General features: G+C 35.2%; 1 protein-coding gene across 4 annotated transcripts in view; it reads right to left on the reverse strand.

Annotated features, from left to right (window-relative positions):
• TRDN (triadin) overlaps positions 1–10,813 on the reverse strand; it is a 421,845-nt gene extending 411,032 nt beyond the window's left edge. Inside the window, exon 1 of one of the 4 annotated variants that reach the window (XM_054492187.2) lies at positions 10,304–10,813. In XM_054492187.2, coding sequence (XP_054348162.2) covers positions 10,304–10,325 — 22 coding nt within the window. In that variant the 5' untranslated portion in view covers positions 10,326–10,813. The remainder of the gene's footprint in view (positions 1–10,303) is intronic. The other 3 variants (XM_054492188.2, XM_054492189.2, XM_054492190.2) reach the window with 3 other exon arrangements.
• Between the last annotated feature and the right edge of the window lie 9,322 nt (positions 10,814–20,135).

Here is a 20,135-nt window from a genome sequence, read left to right on the forward strand (position 1 = left end):
AGCCAAGACTGTGCCAGTGCATGCCGAACTAGACACTGGCTCAAAAGAAACAAACAAAAAAGTCACTCTTCATCCATTCAAGTTTAATCATGAGATTGCAGCATCTTCAGGTTCCACTTCTAATTCTAGATCTCTTGCTATTTCCACTGCATCTGCAGTTACTTCCTCTACTGATGTCTTGAGCCCCTCAAAGTCATCATGAGGGTTGGAATCAACTTTTTACATAATGGTGATATTTTGACCTCCTGCCATGAATCAAAAATATTTCTTATTGTTCAATTCCCCATGTACCATAGAACTTAAAGTATAATAATAAAAATAAAAAAAGAAAATTTGTAATATAAAAAATATATTTTTAATGGCATCTAGAATGGTGAATTCTTGAGAAAGTTGTCAATATACTCTGCTTGGATCCATAAGAGGTATTGCTCCCTATGTCAGCTATAGCCTTACAAAATGTGGTTTTTTTAAATTTTTAATTTATTTTATTTTATTTTATTTTTTGAGACAGAGTTTTGCTCTTGTTCCCCAGGCTGGAGTGCAGTGGCACGGTCTCAGCTCACTGCAACCTCTGCCACCTGGCTTCAAGTGATTCTCCTGCCTCAGCCTCCCATGTAACTGGGATTACAGGTGCCTGCCACCACGCCTAGCTGATTTTTTTTGTATTTTTAGTAGAGGCAGGGTTTCACCACATTGGCCAGGCTGTCCTTGAACTCCTGACCTCAGGTGATCCACCCACCTCGGCCTCCAAATTGCTGGGATTATAGGCATGAGCCACCGAGCCTGGCCCACAAAATGTATTTCTTAAAAAATAAGTCTTGAAAATCAAAATTACTTCTTGAGCCATGAGCTGCAAAATAGATCTTGTGTTAGTAGGCATGAAAACAACATTAATCTCTTTGTATATCACCATCAGAGCTCTTGGGTGACCAGGTGCATTGTCAATAAGCAGAAATATTTTGAAAGAATTTTTTTTTTTGAGCAGTAAATCTCAACAGTGGGCTTAAAATATTCAGTAAACCATGTTGTAAACAGATGTGCTGTCATCCAGGCTTTATTATCTCATTGATAGAGCACAGGCAAAGTAAATTTATTATAATTCTTTAGAGCCCTGGAATTGTCATAATGGTAAATCAGCATTGGCTTCAACTTGAAGTCACCAGCTGCATTATTCCCTAACAAGAGTCAGCCTAAACTTTGAAGCTTTGGAGCCAGGCATTGACTTCTCCTATCTAGCTCTGAAAATCCTGGATGGCATCTTCTTCCAGTAGAGGACTGTTTAGTCTACATTGAAAATGTGTTGTTTAGTGTAGCCACCTTCATCAATGATCTTAGCTAGATCTTCTGGATAACTTGCTGCAGCTTCTACATCAATCCTTGCTGCTTCCACCTTGCACTTTTATGTTATGGAGATGGCTTCTTTTCTTAAACCTCATGAACCAACCTCTGCTAGCTTCCAACTTTTCTTCTGCAGCTTCCTTACCTCTCCGCATCTTCACAGAATTGAAGAGATTTAGGGCCTTGGTCTGGATTAGGCTTTGGCTGAAAGAGAATTCTGGCTGGTTGGATCTTCTATCCAGACCACTAAAACTTTCTCCACATCAGCAATAAGTTTGTTTCACTTTCTTATCATTCATGTGTTCAGTAGCACTTTTAATTTCCTTCAAGAACTTTTCCTTTGCATTCACAACTTGGCTGTTGGGTGCAAGAGGCCTAGCTTTCTGCACTTTCAGCCTATCTTGGCTTTTGGCATGCCTTCCTCAGTAAGCTTAATTATTTTCTGCTTTTGATTGAAAGTAAAGATATGCAACTCTTCCTTTCATTTGAATTCTTAGAGGCTGTTGTAGGTTATTAATTTTCCTAATCTCAATATTGTTGTGTCTCGGGGAACAGAAAAGCCTGAGGAGAAGGAGAGATAGTGGGAATGTCTAGTTGTTGGAGCAGTCAGAACACACATATTTATTGATGAAATTCACCATCTTATATAGGGGCAGCTTGTGGTGACCTAAAACAATTATAATATTGATATCAAAGATCAACGGTCACAGATCACCAAAACAGACATTACAATAACGAAAACATTTGAAATACTGTGAGAATTACCAAAATGTGACACAGAGACAGGAAGTGAATGCACGCTGTTGGAAAAATGGTGGTGATAGCTTTATTCATTTTCTTTGAAAAATGCAATATCTGTGGCATGCAATAAAGCAAAGTGCAATAGAAAGAGACATGCTTGCAATTCAAATTGGAATCAAATGTTTTAAAATCTGCCCGGTCTTTATTCTCATTATTATTTTTTGCTCTTTTTGTTTTGCAATGTAACAGGGACCTTTTATTATTCATTTTTGTGTCCACATTGTCAGGCATTCAATTTGGTACATAATAGGTATTAAAATATTGAATAAAACCAAACCTCTGCCATGACAAACTGCTTTATAAATCTACATCTAGGTTGATAATTAATACCATAGAATCTAAAATTTTGTTATATTTCAGATGGAGGTAACTTGCCTTTTTCTAAATGCAATGCCTAATATTTCTGCAGATTTAAATTCACAAACTTGGCATTTTACTATACTGTAGTAACTTTCAGATTTTACAGTACGCTTTTTCCCCTAGGCAATAATATATAGGTTAAATAAGAATAACCATGGGCAAAAATAATAGCTCCAGCAGTGAATGTCAGAGAAGTGCCACTTCATATCTTTTATTTTTGTCTTGACATTATATTAAATGTCTTCCTCAAACAGAAAATTCCCCTAATCACATGATAATTTTATTTTCAAAGGCAACAAACAATTTTCCAAGGAAAGTTTGCTAAATATGTATTTTGAACGTCTGTATAAATGGAAACTGAATCTCTCACATCCACGAGCTCACTAATGCCCTAGACATATTAAAACTAAGTTTGAAATACTAAGAGTTTTTCCTTTTTTTGTTTTTCTCAACACTTTAGTAACCTGTGTCAGGGCGGGGAGAATGATGCAGCAAATGCGTAGCAAAGATAAAACTGGTTTGTGACAAGGAGTTCCAGCTTCATGCTGTCTAAATGAAACCAAGTTTCCCCTATAAAGAACAGGTTGCTCCATTTAAATTATCTTTGTTCTTATAGGTCAAAATATCATGTCTTTAACTTGTTTGGGTGAAAACCACATGCCCTAGCTTCTGGCACAGATAACAAATTAGAAAATATCTAAACCACATATATTTAAATGTAATATTTAAAGTACATTGTAAGTGAGATAGAGTCTGCAGTTTATGAGGAAACAGCTGATTTACATACCAAAGAATCTCTCAAAATTGTAAGTTCTGTGTGTCTTTGACAGCTTCACTTCAGGCATGGAGATGTGGAGATGTTTGATGTTTAGAGAGCATTAACTTGTATAGAGCAGAGCAAGACTTTATTCATTGCACATTTGCCAAGGATACTCTTTTTGGTTTCCTTTGAAGATAAAAATTACTATCTGTTTGGACTAGGAAGTTCATCTGTCTCTGCATAACCCTCACTAGGGGTAATATATATTTACATGACAATCAAATAAGTATTCTCTGTAAAAAACCAAGCCTGTCATTCATATTATCCAGGGCAGGTGGGAACTGGAGACAGCAAAAACTTAACCTTGACAAATCTTCCTAGAACTTTAAGTAAAATGGAGCCTAAACTCCATAAAGTTGACATTATCGTATGATGTTAATGCATAGTTGCCAGATAAAGATTTTTCCCCTGCTTTGTTCTTTTTAAATGTGTTACATTAGATAATATGTATTTTTAAAAAATACATTAAACATGTCCCCAACGGTTTCTTTTTGTTTGAAAGAAGAAAAGAATAATGTTTTAAGACTGTCTTTAAGCTCCAACTAAGCATAACTATAAAACCAAAAGCTTTACTGGAAAATCTTAACCATTTTCTTTTCAAATTGATATATTAAACACAAAGGTCAATGTAGATGATTTTAAAATTGCTTAGTTGCACTGTTTTATGTTTCTCTCGTATTAAATATTGTTAACTGATTAAAAATTAATGCCAACAGTATTGGAGGCCTTAAGTCTCTGTGGATTGCTAAGCCTTTAGTATAATAACTGAATAGCCTCAATTCATTTTTGCATTGTAAAAGTAGCATGAATTTTAAATTACAGTCACAATGATAACCAAAAATAAATAGGAAAAAAAAATAAGAAACATTTAAGCTGATAAACATAACATTTTCATGGATACTATGTGCTTATGGGGTGGGGAGAAAAATAGTTCCTATTGCAAATAATAATAAAAACTATAAGAAAAAGCTTCTTAGTGGAATCTAACAAGGGCTGACACCACACAGCTATATTTTCTGCTCATTGTCACTGCAAATTTTGTGTCATGGATGATTTGCACAATTTAAAAAGCATAAACTTAATTTGCCAAATAGCATGATCTTGTAAAATTTTAAAAAATTCCTCTGGCCATATTATTTTTAATTAACCAAGTTCATGACCCTTCTTTTGAGGCCCCATCCTCCCCAGGCCAAGAGTGGTTGAGTAGTGGAGATAGTGCCTGAACCCCAATTTCTGACTTAAGTAAAACTCCATGCACTTACTACTGTATCACACTCTCTTTTCTTAATGCTTCTTTCTCTCAGCTCTGCACTGTATTTTCTCACTGATTTTCAGTGAACTATACTCTCCTGGTTTTCACAATCTGCTTTTTTTTTTTTTCTATTTTCCTAAAGTGAACTTGAGCAGTAAAGAATAACAAGAAGTTTCAGAGTCAGACTAATCAGGTTTATGTGATACCTGCCTTTCACAGTTTTTGTGATATTTCAAAGAGATAGTCATACAAAAGCTTTATACTTAATACCCTGTCAATAAATGCAATGTTCCAAGCCATAGCACTTTTTAGAACTATTTTTTCTTGCATCATGTTGACTTCTTAGGCTTTCAAATTGTTCTCAGGTTTTCCCATGACCTATCTCAAAAACAAACTGTTTCTAATTAATGTCTCTAATTAATGTTACCAATAATATGAAACTAACCTCCAGATTCCCATATTATAATAGATATTAAAAATGATTACTTCCTTGTCTGCTTTTACAAACATATTTCCAGACTACTCTGCTTAATATGAGCATATTTGGTTTTCATTTCAGTAACAACAGACACTGTTCAATTTAGAGAGTAATTTGCACTTACAAATAAATCTGGTGACCAGAGAATTCACTGACCCATATATGTTATGAAAATTAAATTCTTATTAAAAGATTTACTCTACTAACAACATCAACTCTGTTTTTTTTTCTTAACTCTTTATTGTGAAGAAGCTTAAATAATCCCAAAAGTAGACAATATTATAATGAAATTTAATGTGCCCATCATCAGCCTCAACATAATCAACTAATGGCCAATCCTACTCCACCCACACCCCAACTACTTTCCTCTTGGGCATATTATTTAGAAGCAAATTTCAAATACCACATCACCTCCTTCATAAATATTTGAATGTGTATTTCCAAATAATAAGTAATTTAAAAATACAACCACAATACAGTTATCTCACTAAAAATATAATTATTCATTAAGGTTATCTAACATCCAGAGTATATTAAATTTTCAGTTGTTTCATTAGAAGTTTTTAAGGTTGTTTGCTTGAATCATGATCCAATCATTCCATACATTGTGATGGGTTGCTAACTTTTTACATTTCTTTTCATCTGTTCTCCAGATTTTCTTGTTCTTGTTCCCAGGAACTTATTTGAAGTAACTGGGTTTTTTGTACTGTAGAGGTTCCCAGAGCCTACTGCCTACTATGGTGGAGATTTTGGCATATTCCTCATCCCTCTATTTCTTAAAAATTGGAGGCTGTGTATTTCCTTTTCCTTCCCTCCTTTCTTGCTTTCTGTTTTCTTTCTTTCTAGTCAGAAGAGTCAGTTCTAGCTATCATTTTAATGGTTGATTGAGTTTTGCCTTATATTTTGCCAAAAGTGTGCCTTTTCTGTGACTTCCAGACTTTTATCTATGGGTCTGTCCATTGCCCTCAAGTGCTACCTAATGAAAAAATCCAATCTTCTACTTAAACAAACCATGCACAAATCTTTTCATTTAACTGTGCCTTTCACCATCGTGGTACTCCTCTTTTGAATAGGCTAGCTTTCTAATGTCAGTATTAAAATGTACTTATAAGACAAAAATAATATATGTGGTATGTTGCTTTATCAGGAAAATCAAGAACATCTCCTGGAAGTGACCAGGGCTTGACACTAGTGCTACATCCCTTTGTACCTCCAGGTCATCCCCACTTAAGCCAGAGCAGCTGCCCTTTGCTTTGATGAGGTAAATGCAGAAACATAGGTTGGATCGCCTCATAATTTCACCATCTGTCATGCTAAATGATATAACTTGTTTGCCTAGTTGTTAAGTAGTCTGGCTGTGAATTCTTGATTTTTTTTTTTTTGTTTTCTTGAGAGCAACAGTGAGTAATCTTGTGCTGCAGACTCTATGGGAGCAATGTGGTGTGTAGAATATAAATGACCATTTTTGCTCTAAATTTTGAATATCAAATCTTCTCATAGGTTTGATTGTTACAGAAGCAGTGAAACATGATTCAGCTAATGGTAAGGAAAGAATTCCACACATAGTGCAATAATTCTTCTCCTGAAGCCTGAGGTTATGTAATAGTTTGTAAGTTGAGAGTTTGACATAAGCTCTTCTAACGTTTTAAATAAAAAACTTTCTTGAACTAAGCGTTCTAGTAAATACTAAGTTCATTATATATAGGATTCCCAGCAACTTGGATACATTACATTGCAAGGAAGATAAAGGACTATTTATAGCCCTAAACCTGTGTGCTGTTTGAGTGTAATCCAGTCTGGGCCTCTTTCAACCTACCTAAATGTAACATGGTCCTAGTGTAGGCTCCAACAACAACCTAATTGACCAACCTAACAGTCTCACAGAGCAAGAAGACATATCCAATATGACTCTGTGGTCAGGCATGGGTATGAATCCTAACTATATCACATACAGTTGTGTGAATTCTAGCACATTCTTTAAACTCTCTCAACCTCAGCTTCCTATTCTCTAAACAGCAATAATATTAGTCTTTATCTCATTTGGTGGTCCTGAAGATTAAATGAATATTTATCAAGCTTAATACAGTGCTTGACATCTTATGTCTTCAGAATAAATATGTTATCATTGCTGTTATAATTATCTTTATTAATTTATTGTGCCAGAATCAAAGGTGTTATTACCCTAAAATCCTTTGGAGTTCAACTTTGTCCTATTTCTAATTTATCTATTGCTCTGTACCTGAAACACAATTCTGTATTTAGCATTATTTCCTTTCTTCCACTGGACGAAGTAAGCCAGCTTGGAACCTGCAGTGGAAATTGATGTGAGCAACTAGGTGAGGTTATAGGCACGACAGGCACTGTAGTTGAATAAGCACTGGGATGAGCCACAGGTGGCATGAAATGTATCCTCAGATCTCTCCTAATTTTCCATGACCATGAGAGAGTCATATAATCTGTATGAGCCTGGTCTTCCCAAAACCTGAGATGAGGACAGTTGACTAGAGCTTTCTAAGGTAATGAGTTATTTCTTATATTCTGAAGTGCCACAGACTGTTTTGTGTGTGTGTGTGTGTGTGTGTGTGATAAATGGATGGAAAAGGTAATTGATTGATAGGTGGCATAGGTCTACTGATAGAGTGTGTACATTTCAGTAATGTGTCCAAAAGTGATTGCAAGCCCCAGGCATGGTGGTTCATGCCTGTATTCCCAATGTTTTGGGAGACAGAGGCAAGAGAATCTTGGCTTAAGGCCAGTAGTTCAAGTACAGCCTGGTCAACATAAGGAGATCATGTCTTTACAAAAATAATGAAAAAAAAATTAGCCAGGCATGGTGGTGCACACCTGTAGTCCTAACTACTTCTGATGTTGAGGTAGAAAGATTGCTGGAGCCCAGGAGTTTGAGACTGCAGTGAGCTATGATCATGCCACTGCATTCCAATATGGGTGACAGAGAGAAATTCTGCTCTAAAAATAAATAAATAAATAAATAAATAAATGGTTGAAAAAATATAGCAGATGAGATAAAATAAGACTATTTCAGGCTCAGAAAATAGCCTGTACTAAGGCACTGTACAAAGGTATACCTTTTATAAAAGACTGGAGGAAAGCAATTGCAGCTAGGGCACAAAAGGTGAGAATTGCAAAGATAACATGAAACTGTAGTAAAAAAGTGTGAAAAAACTTTGGATAGCCTCAAAGAATGACTGTGCTTCCTTAAAAGATAAGTTCATTTGAGTTGGCAGTCTAATTTTCATTTGAGAAATATTATTAATAAATCATTCCAGAAAACAAAAAAAAAGTGCATAATTGATGTTCAGATAACATAGATCCTATGAACTGTTAAGACCTGGAAGTGGAAAATGACCATCACCCAAGAATTAGATGGTATTTCTACTTTTTAATTTTATTACTAATTTAATTATTTTTATGGGTAACTCTAGAAGGTCTTCCAAGGCCCTTTCAAACCCCCGCAGAGTAAAGGCAGAAACAAAAGCTCTATTTCATAATCAAGAATTTTCCTGTAAGAAGTCTTTTGAATCAAATGCAAGTTCTACAGAACATAATCCACAAGCAAGCCCAAGATGGTTTAGTCAAATGACCTCCTGAATCCCCTGGGAGCCCAAACCCTGAATAGAGGTAGAGAAACAGAAGATTAAGATGCTCATAGCTATCTTAATAACTTGTGCAGAGCTAAGCAAGAAGTTTTTATACATAGCTTTCTTTAAGGCAAACTAAAAGCAACACGACACAGAATATCTAAGGAATAGGAAAAATGCTATTTATATTTAGTTAGCAAATTCTGAACTAAAATTGGTAAAGAGTAAACCTGATATCCTCTCACTGAAAAGAAAACAGACACACACACACACACACACACACACACACACACAAACGAGATTTAAAGGGGCTGGGTTTAAATGTTAGTAATGCTGGTCTTGAGCAAGTCACAGAATATTTTAGTTACAGTTCCTTTTTCTGCCAAACTGAGATAATAATGCCTACTTAATTGAATTGTGTCAGTTTTAAATAAGTAAATACACATAACATTCTGAGAAAAATACCTAACACATAGAAATCTCTCAGTAATTGTTATCCATATGGGGTGTCAGACTGAATTTCTCAGTGCAAGGTACAAATAAGGCACTTCTTACAAATATTGACTAAAAATCTCCAACAGAAATTGCTGTGTGTCCACACTAATTTCTACCCTCAAAAACAAAAACAAATATTCTATTTTTCAGTCATATTATTCAAAGCAAACCAGCACAGCATTTAACTTGGAAGTTGTTAAGAGCACCACCTGTCTGATTTTCTTACAGCTGTCAGAAGCAAATTTTAGATCCACCTCCAAAATTTTTACCTCAACTAGAACCAGACTGTGTCTGTATTCAAAGTAATTTAGTTTTGAAGGTTTCCTTCATTCTAAGAAATATGTACATATATATGAAGTATATATGAAATATAAAACCATCAAATAGAAGATATGCATTATAGTATGTAGCTGTCAGTAAAGCATTGAAACAGAAAATATTTATTGTAACATAAAGATATAATTTACCATTTAGAGGAAAATGAAGAATGAATTTACAAAAACAACCAGAATTCTAACACTTAATTGTTTTATTTTAAAAATCATATTGATGCACAGTAAGTTTGTGGAATTCCAGTCTTTATCTCTGAATTTCCATTAATGGTCAAATAAATACAAATTTTGTGGGAACACTTATGTCTTAAATCGTATATAAATCATATATATGTATGTGTGTTTTACATACCCTAGTAGGAAAGGAAAAACAAATTTAAGGTCTCCGTTTAAAAATATCATAAAGCAGAAATGCTTCAAATTACTTTTTAAGTTTAAGTAAGCATTCGTGTAATATTTTAAGTTCATCGTGGTCTCCATCCTTGAAAACTTTGTCATTTTTGCTGGATAAGATATCAGCCATCGTGTTACATGACCATAGCTATTTATAGAGGTGTGAGTAACAACTGTTAACCAGTGGGGCCTTTGGTATAGCAGAGAACAGTTTCCACATGCAAAATTTAAGAGAAACCTCTTTTTGCTCCCCCAATACACAGATCTGGCAGCCTCTCAGCTCCTAAATCCACTTCTCAGATCCTGTATAGAATCATTGACCAAGGCAATTACCTTAAAGCAACATTTTAAATGGACACATCGACAGTTAATGTGGCTGTCAATTTGCATATTTTTTTTCCCTTACTTGATACTATCGGAAAATGGTAGCAATACCTTCAGCAGTGATCTCAGTCATGGTGGTCGTCAAAAGTAAAAGTCGGTTGAAAAGTTCCTGTCAAGTAGCACTTTGCAGAGTATTTGAGGATTTGAGAACTCTGGTGGAGGGTTCTGTGTCAAAATCTGGGGGCTCTTCGTTTTCCTGGCTGTTTCTGCTGCTTCTTTGTTGTCCTGTTGAACTTTGCCTCTCCTCTGCAGAGTTCTCCCCCTGGAAACAACCTAAGCCCTTTCCAAGCAGTACTTGTGGCTCAGCTAGAAGTATCAGCTTCAAACAAAAATAGCCTCATCTCCCTAGGACTCTTCAGCACTTTTTTTTTTTTTTTTTTTTTTTTTAGGCACTCTAGAGGAACACACACAGAGACACACCAGCTCTTCAGCCCCAAAGACAGAAAGGCGAAAAAAAAAAAAATTAAAAAAAAAATAATAAGAAGCAGCAGCAGCCAAATGAACTACAAAGTACCATCTAAGATCCCGCAGTTTCTCTAAGATATTTACAGATCATGGGGTCTATGTCAGAAAACATGAAATAAAGAGTTGAAAGTAATCTTATCCGTGAGAGCTCAGATTTATTCTTAGTGCTCTTAATGCTCAGAACATTCTTCTTTCCCTTATTTGGTTTGGGGAGGGTCCCAAATGTCTACCACAGGCAAAAGGGAGGGTAGTCTTAAGTAATTTTCTAAAAGTTATGTTCCTGTTGATACAAATCCACTTAGCAAGTGCAGTTATTTATATAGGGCTACACTTAAAATTGCCACTGTTAAATCTTGAAGCTTTCTTTTAAAGTATTCATATTGTAGAAGATTAATATTTTCTGAACACTGGCCAATAAGAATTATGTAATGTGAATTTAAAGTGTGATACTTGAAAAACGTTGGATTGATGAATTACTATATTTTTGATTCTCTCTACTACCTTACTAAGAACTAAATATCTGCATTTATCCATGCAGTAAAAGGAAGGGAAGGTGACATAAAGTTTAGTAGTCCACAGCCAATATTTAATAACATATTTCCTTATCTCAATTAAAAAAAAGGATTATAGCAGCCACTAACAATTAACCAAATTGGCGGATTAGCATTTCACCTTCCCACTCCTAGACAGGTGTTAATGAGCAAAAAAATATTCAATAGTTGGTAGTTGGAAGCAAAAGGAGAATCAAAGGGCATTGATAATCATAAACTCTAGCCAATCCGTGAATAATCAAGGGTTGACTACACTTTTATTTTATTCTCATATTCAACCTAATAAATGCTTGTAGTTTAATCTTTTAGCTTGAACTTGATACTTTTTGTTTTCAGACCTCCTGAATTCCTATGGTACTTCATAGATCATGAAGCAAAGCCATGTTTGTTATTTTTAAAATTCAGGCTCAGAAGAGTGCTGCAACAGCTATTTCCATAGGCAATGACCTCCTCCCTGTTAGTGGTTCTGTCTTAATCTACTGCCCCCATTCCTGACACAATAGAAAGTTGCTCATTTACCAGCTGAATACATAAATTAGTAATAAATCTTAATTTACAAGGAGGAAATGATTACATGATTACATTCATGATTTTATTCAATTCCTATATCTAGGACTGGGCCTAGAGCCTTTTAACTACAAGTTTGCTATCTTTCCCAAGAAGTGAGGCCTTGTTGCAGATACTATGACTTAAGGTAAGGGGGGTCACTGCAAATTAGGCCCACTAGCAGGATGAAAAGATACAAAATCCTCAAGAGCAGCTTCCCAGGGCTCTGGGTTGGTCTAAGGAGGTATCCTAAGAGAAAAGCCCTCCTCACATTGCCTCCCACAAAGAATCTCCAGTCAATAGTGCCGCAGCAGTTCCAATTGTTTTGAAAAACAGCATTTCATATCTCCATTCATCAGTTACTTTCATAATCTTTCATTGTAGTTAACTGAAGGAATGACATCTTATGTAACTCATTAAGAATCTTAATGGGTCAGATCCTAAATAAAATTAGGCTCTGGAACAGGAAAAAACTCAACTTTTCAAACTAGTTTTACTCAATAAAAAGTTAAAATAAGACTCTAGAAAAGAAATACTAAATTCCTAGTATTGATGTTACTCTTAAGTTCCCAATCACTATTTTCATGTTAAATATACTGGAAGGAAAAATAAGAGAAAACATATTCTAGACAATAAACATGTTTTGAAGATAATAGCTTTTTCAAACCTCTCTGTGAGATGAGTTGACGAATGTCATTAGGCAGTGAGAAATTGGCATGGTTCTCATTTTGAAAAGTTATTAGGACTCTTTCAATTTATCTGAAACTCAATTCATGAGGTATGTCTTTGAATTCCAAATGGAACCCTGCCAAGCTTTCTGAAACCAAGCAACTGACATTCTTACAAGTGTGTACACTCACTCTTCAGGGAACTCAAAGAATAAAACATTACAAACAATTCATTTGCCTTTCTTCATTTTTAAAGGGTCTTAATTTTTAAAGAGATATTACCAGTTCATTCAGCTCTTTCAACAGGACCCAAAAGTGATAGTTCTCTCTTCTCAGCAATAGCTCCTGGAATAACTCTCACATTCCACTTCTGCACCATCAGCATACGTAGACTTATCATAGTTTTGCATACAGGGATATTTATAAAATTAGGACATTAATAACTGAGCTAGTATATATAAGTAAATGATAAACTGTGAAAATTTGTCCTCCTATTAGTGTTGCATTTAGGTCAAGGGGCATCTCCAACCTGATTATACTGATCATTACCCCTTGTAATATTCACTAGGTATTCTAAATACTCAAGTTAGTAGATAAAAATATTCTTCCTTAGAGAAATTTTTAAACCTTGCTCCTGTGTCTGCTATTATCATAAACACTCAATTAAGACATGTATTCTATTTAGCTATGAGCAAAATACTGTCATCCACACCAAGTTTCAAAATGGCAAAATATTTGAGAGGCAATCAGAGAAGTTTTGTTGATTTTTTTGTTTCCACCATAATAAAATAAAATTAATTTAAAAAAAAAGTCAAACCATACTGCATTACCTCTTTCAGTGCTGATTTGTTTTTTCTATGATGTGCAAAAAGAGACATAGTTGGGTGTAGATTGGTATTTACCATTACTCACTTATTTTCTCAGGGACTGGGGATATTTGAGAGAAAGTAAATTTTAGAGTTTATTGTCAAGGTTTTCTGTTTCTTAATTTACAGACACAAATGGCTTATACACTTGGCTAATCTACACATAAATTGGTGGTAAGTGGAAATAATGGAAACACACTTTGTACAATATAGCATGTCTAAACAGAGTGCAAATAAATGTGTAGGATATACAATTGGGAGAGAAAGAGCTATTTACTTGGATTTAAAAATAATAATTGCCATAACTTCCACATAAACCTAAGGTTTCAGGTTCACTTTAATAGGAGACAAAAATAACCAACCGGAATGATTTCAACAAAGAGAAGGAGAGGGCAGAGTATCACGACGCAAAAAACTTCCATAATTAAGAGCAAACAAAATATAAGCTACTGTTTTCGTGCCTCAGTAGAAGTAGCTTACAAGGGAAAACAGAAGTTTACTTTTAGCTTTGTAGGTGAAGAAAAACTGGCAAACACAATTTAAATTTGTAAAGAATAAATGTTGGCTTTTTAAACCTTGAAATGAAGAAATATGGAAGAAACTAGGAATAGTGGAAGTGAATGTGAGACTATTTGCCTTCATTTGACCTTGAGATAGCATTAAATGATCTAGAAATTCCTCTGACACTTGCATTTAATAAACTTAGAATTCAGAATCACAAGCAAAGCCTCCATTGAACTATTATTAATCTTACTTCATCTCAGCACTGTTGTTCACTTCATTTTAAATTGTTTTGTATTCTATTTGTGTCACGGAAAATATCGTTCTGCCCTCATTAGTATCTCTAAATGGCCTGTGCTCATTTCTTTACTCAAGCTTGAAAGTCATTCCATAGGTTTGGCTTACCATCTGATTATTTAGAAACTGTGTAATCCAGATCGTTTCAAATGACAGAAGGCATTCCATTGCAATTAAAAACCTTCCTCTCTTTAACTATGACTCATGAGTAGCTGAGTCTCTAATATCAGGCTTCTTTCCTCACACACATTTGACATTGTCAAACATTCTCTTAGAAATTTTTCTGTGTCAATCTGGTTTTTAGTTAACAAAGGCCATCGACTTTGTTGTTCCTTCCTTCTTAGAGTTTCCATTCTCTGAAGAGCTGGCATCTGTCCACTACCATTATCCTGTTTAAGAAGATCTGCAGTATCCTGCAGTAGTTGGTCCCTGTGGAGTCCATAATTCAGATTACTGCTTTCTATTCTGCAGTCGATCACATATGACCTTCAGTCTGTGTTCCTGGTTGCTATTCAGAAGCAATTTATGATTTATACTTTTTCTATTTTCTTATAAAATCACAAATACTTTTCTTATGAAAGATAAAATATCTGATGACCAATTCTTAGATACAAATTTTTTTTCTTTTAAATAATTTAAATGGATATTTCTATTTCTAATTTTGAAAAAAATTATAATGCCATCTTGTTCTTGGCATTTTGCTATTTTACATTATCAACAATGTGATCTGCTGTATCTGGTGTATCATTACTAAATACCTCCAAGAGTCACCAATTTTGTGAGTTTACTTATTAATAATGATGCAACTTATTAATCCCCTTCTTCAATAAATATATATTAGCTATTTGCTCTGGGCACTAGGCTAGATTCTAGTGATACAAAAATTAAGACAGGGATTTTTTTTTTCTTCAAGGAGTTTATAGTCTAGTAAGAGTTAAACATTATAATGCAGTGTGTTAAATTCTAGAATAAACTCTATGCATTTTTGGGGCAGAAAAGAAGTAACAGTCCAGGAAAAACTTTAAGCGAAAGGAAATACTGGAGTTGAGTCTTGAAGTATAAGAAGCTACTTAAACCATGGTTGATTGAGGACATACTTTCTAAGTAGAGGAAACAACTCAGGAAAAATTAGAGAGACCTAAGCATCATGAACTTTAAATAGTTCAGTAACATTTGGTCACAAGGTACTTGTAAGGAAACTATAGATAAGGAAATAAGAGAATAAAAAAGGGATGGATAATAAAGTATCTCATAAGTCATACTAAGGTGTTTGGTCTTAACTCTGATTTAGGATGAGAGTAAAGTGTTTCTAAGCAAGAACATGAAGTGATCACATTTACCATTTAGAAAGACTGGATACAGCAATAAAATGGTCATCATACTTTCCTGAAGACAACTTCAATGCAGGCTTAGATATAGAAGCCAAATTGCAGGATGAAGGGCAAATGAGAGACTACACAATGAAGAACGAAACTAAAATACACTTTAAGGAAACTTTTTTGAAAAGCAGGGAAGTGAAATGGATTAAGAATTAGATGGGGATACAGGCTAAATGAGGGATAATTTAGGATATGGTCTAAATTTTTAAAGATCAAAGAGTCTTGATCATGATTATCCTTTAAGGGAAGAAATACAGGAATGAGGGAGGAGAGATTTATAATATCAGAGAGAGAAACTATAAGAAATAGAGAAGGAGCTTGAAGCAGATGGAAGGGTAAAATTAGAGCTCATATGGAGAATACTTTTAAAGAGAAATAAAATTCTTCATAAATCTAAAAGAAAAGAAGTAAGATTTGGCACAAACATGGATAATTTTTTAGTTGTGAAAGGACAGAATTAAAGGAATTCACGCCTTGTGGCATTATTTTCTCTGTAAGTCAATGTAATCTGCTGAGAAACAAAGGGTGAAAGTGGAAGGATACCTTGAAGAGAGTTCTGAAAGTTTCAAAAAGCTGCAGAGGTAAAGCAAGAAGCAGCTCCATAATGGCTGCACAATGCTAGTGAGAGGCCACTGGGCTTAGAAACCATACATTTGTAGTAAGAAATCCAGACTTGTGTTGATTAGGGTAAGTAAAGTGGAAAAACCAAGAAGACCTTTAAATACGCCTCAAAAACAAAATAAAACTTACTTCTGTCTCCTGTTGACAATCTACCAGGAATGAAACCATTTCTATGATTGGACATCAGTGCATTTGACTTCCATTTTTATAAGTATTTTTTAAGCATTTCTTAATTCAAATCTCTTCTCTCTTTCTCTCATTTTATTTGGAGAGGGGAGTGGACTACCACCTGAATGTACCCCTGCAGAGTGTTTCATTGATTCAAACTAAAGATGTATTTTACAGTCATTACAGAAGTCCAAGGAGGTATTCCAGGTTCGAGGGCAGCTATTCTCTATAGGGGCATTTAGAGATACAGGATATTGGCACTTCTGCAATCAATTATGTGACTTCCCAAATTGCTCTGGACATTAACACTCCAGCCAGAAGAAAGGCCATGAGAAAGGGCTTGTGAATCAAGCCTGGAAGTGACATGAATTGCTATTGCTCCAGTCCATGGGGAAAATTTGATTCTTGGTCATACTTAACTGTAACTGGGTAGAATTGTGGGATGGCAGTGACATCCTATTAAAACCCTGTTACTAGGAATGAAGTATCCACCGCCGCACTGTTTTGGGGTTCTCTGTAGCTGTGGTAGTAGACTGAGCATGAGAACAGATCATTAGATGGTGAAACAGAATCTTTGGAAAGTTTGGCCTTCAAGAAAATTTTAGCTAAAGTTCAACCAAGGCAAGGAAATGGGAAGAACAGTACAGATATGAGAGTTTGGGAGAAAATACATAATCTAAAGGGCCTTTATTTAAAGTAGTATCTAAGGATTACAGTGCATATTTATGAATCAATCCTTTTGCATTCAGAATGAGGATTACCCTTGTACTTCTAAATACATGAAGAGCTATGGCAGCTTATGAATATTCATGTGAATGAAGAACAAAGACATACCTACCAAGAATGAAATCATTCCTATGATTGGATATCAGGGCATTTGACTTCCATTTTTATAAGCAGTTTTTAAGTATTTCTTTATTCAAATCTCTTCTCTCTTTCTCTCATTTTATTTGGAGAGGGGAGTGGACTACCACCTGAATGTACCCCTGCAGAGTGTTTCATCAATTCAAATTAAAGATGTATTTTATAGTTGTCACTGATATATGACTTTGAGAATATGAACTGCTGTATAAATGTTAAATGTTCCCATCCTCATGAAAATCACATTTCACCTAAGAGCCGTGTCTGGTTTTGTTATTCATGATTCATTTGCAGTCAGAATTTTTCATTTTCAATATTATAATTAATTTGAATATTATTAAGTGTTGTCACAACTGGCAGATTGTCAGCTTTCCTTGACCTCTTAACATGTATTCACTCTCATTTTAAATACTTTATTTTTATTCTTAATCTCCTTCAAAACAAACCAGAACCATTTACTCTGTCTCTAAAAATTCCATTTAACAAAACAGATCTGCTTCTCTTTCCTCACTTCTTATGCTTTTATTTAACAGGAGTTATTTTCTGTCTTACACGCCCCCAACAGTGTCAGCCTGACTACCTCAAAGTCAACGCATGTAGGATTTGCATTAGGAAAAATGTATGTGTTTTGTCAACTTTACATCCCACACAGAAATCGTGGGCTTTAAGTTTAGAATATAATTTCAAACCAATATAAGTGATATTTCACACTGGGAACAAATTGGAGTTGTGAACGACACAGGGGATATAAATCTATGCCGTCCTGGATGGTCAGTAAGTAAAATAGATGGTTGGATATGAAGAATAATGTAGAAAGCACCCTTGTCCCAAAATGTGTCACCCAGTAGAGAAGCCTGTTGTATACAAATCAAAGATTCTGTCCTGTAATTTAAAAATTAAATTTGAAAGCTATTTTCAATCAAAAGGGGAATAACATTTGGAATACAAAATTAAGCTAGCAACTGTATGGCATATCCTGCCATAGAAGCCCTGGTTTTCAGGCTTGTGCCCTTTACAGATATTGCTTATTTATTGTAGCATCTTCTCTCAAGAGTCTGGATACAGTCTTGAAACCCTGTCCAACGTCACAGTCCATGCAGCCACTACAGCTTACCTGTTGGTCCTTATGATGAATCGCAGTGCCATGAGCTTGAAAAGGGAGTCAGAGGGACTGATTGATAAGGTTGAGATCTCACTGAAGTGACAAACAGGGGCATTGCCAATGCCAAACTTCACAAACCTCCAAATTAGGGTAGGGGCTGCTGTGTCTTTACGTACATAAGTGCTCAGCTTTATAATCTGCAGAGACAATTCTGACAATTCACTATATCATTCCAACTATAAAAATCAGCAGTTACTTCAGCTGGTTCAAATTAGAAAGATCTATAATTTTGTTTTTGCTTTGGAAATGTTGTGGACTGCAGACACGTTTGATTTAGTCACTGATTGCATTTACATTCCACTAGATTAATCTAGCAGCATCCTACTTTTTTTTTTTAACAGAAAGCTTAAAAGCAAAGGAAATGAAAAGAAAAAATAAAATATTATTATCAAAAAATTATTAAGTTTCTACCTACTCACAATTGGCACTTATTTCAAAGTAGGATTAGTTTAGAGATGTTTAGAATATGCACATTTACAGTTTTAAGGATATTAGAAATAGTTAAAGCTAATGTTGGCATTTTATAGGGGAAAGAATTAATGCTTGGAAAGGCGTTAATTTACCCACATGTATATAAATTATTAAAGAGCCTAAACTAGAATCTCAGCCCAGTGATCTTTACATTACTCCTTGCTGGGGGTAAGAAACCCAGCAAGGATAACCAGCCTTTCTGGATTTGAACAAGAATCCCATTTATCATAAATATAAATCCCCTTTGGTCTACTCTAAATCCTAAAAAGAGGTGGGTGGTCTTACATATCATTGAAATAAATGATGTGAATAATATCACCAGTTATTTCTCCACTTTTCAGCTCTGTTTCTATCTATATATTTGCTCCATTCACATTTTTTAATGATATTTTCCATGTGATGGAGCAAGTTATGGGCATGACTATAGATAGCCCCAGGTTCATTCAGATCAATCAAGATTATTATCTCAGAAGAAAGAGATGATTATCTTTTCCAAATCTCTGTATTTAAAAATTATAAAAATGGGCCCTTAGTGATGGTCTGGCTTAAAATATATGCACATTTCCTAATCAATATCTTGACCAGGAGAATGGAACACTTTGATAGGCCCAAGCCAACAAAATCTTATGGCCCGCGGGCTCAGTGCAATGATTGGCAGCCTCTCAGAAGTGTCCAGGATAGGGGTATGAGGGAAGAGCAGTGGCCCAAGGAGGAGATGTTATTGCCAGAAGATAGTGACCCTTGAACAACCTGAAGTTTAGGTGCACCGACCCCCATACAGTCGAAAATCTGCATGTAATTTTGTCTTCCCAAAGCCCAACTACTAATAGCTTACTGTTGACCAGAAGCCCTCCCAATAACATACAGTTGATTAGCATATAATTTGTCTGTTCTGTGTATTATATCCTGTATTCTTACAATAAAATAAGCTAGAGAAAACAAAATATTGGCTAGGCGCGATGGCTCACCCCTGTAATCCCAGTGCTTTGGGAGGCCGAGGAGGGTGGATCACAAGGTCAGGGGATGAAGACCAGCCTGGCCAAATGGTGAAACCGTGTCTCTACTAAAAATACAAAAAAAAAAATTAGCCAGGCATGGTGGTGGACACCAGGAATCCCAGTTACTTGGGAGGCTGAGGCAAGAGAATTTCTTGAACCTGGGAGGCGGAGCTTGCAGTGAGCCGAGATCACACCACTGCACTCCAGCCTCGGCAACAGAGTGAGACTCCATCTCAAAAAAAAAAAGTTACTAAGAAAATCATAAAGAAAAGATATTTACTATTAATTACGTGAAAGTGGATCATCAAAAAGGTCTTCATTGTCTTCAT

Source organism: Pongo pygmaeus, chromosome 5, assembly GCF_028885625.2.
Source record: "Pongo pygmaeus isolate AG05252 chromosome 5, NHGRI_mPonPyg2-v2.0_pri, whole genome shotgun sequence".
NCBI classification, from domain to species: domain Eukaryota; kingdom Metazoa; phylum Chordata; class Mammalia; order Primates; family Hominidae; genus Pongo; species Pongo pygmaeus.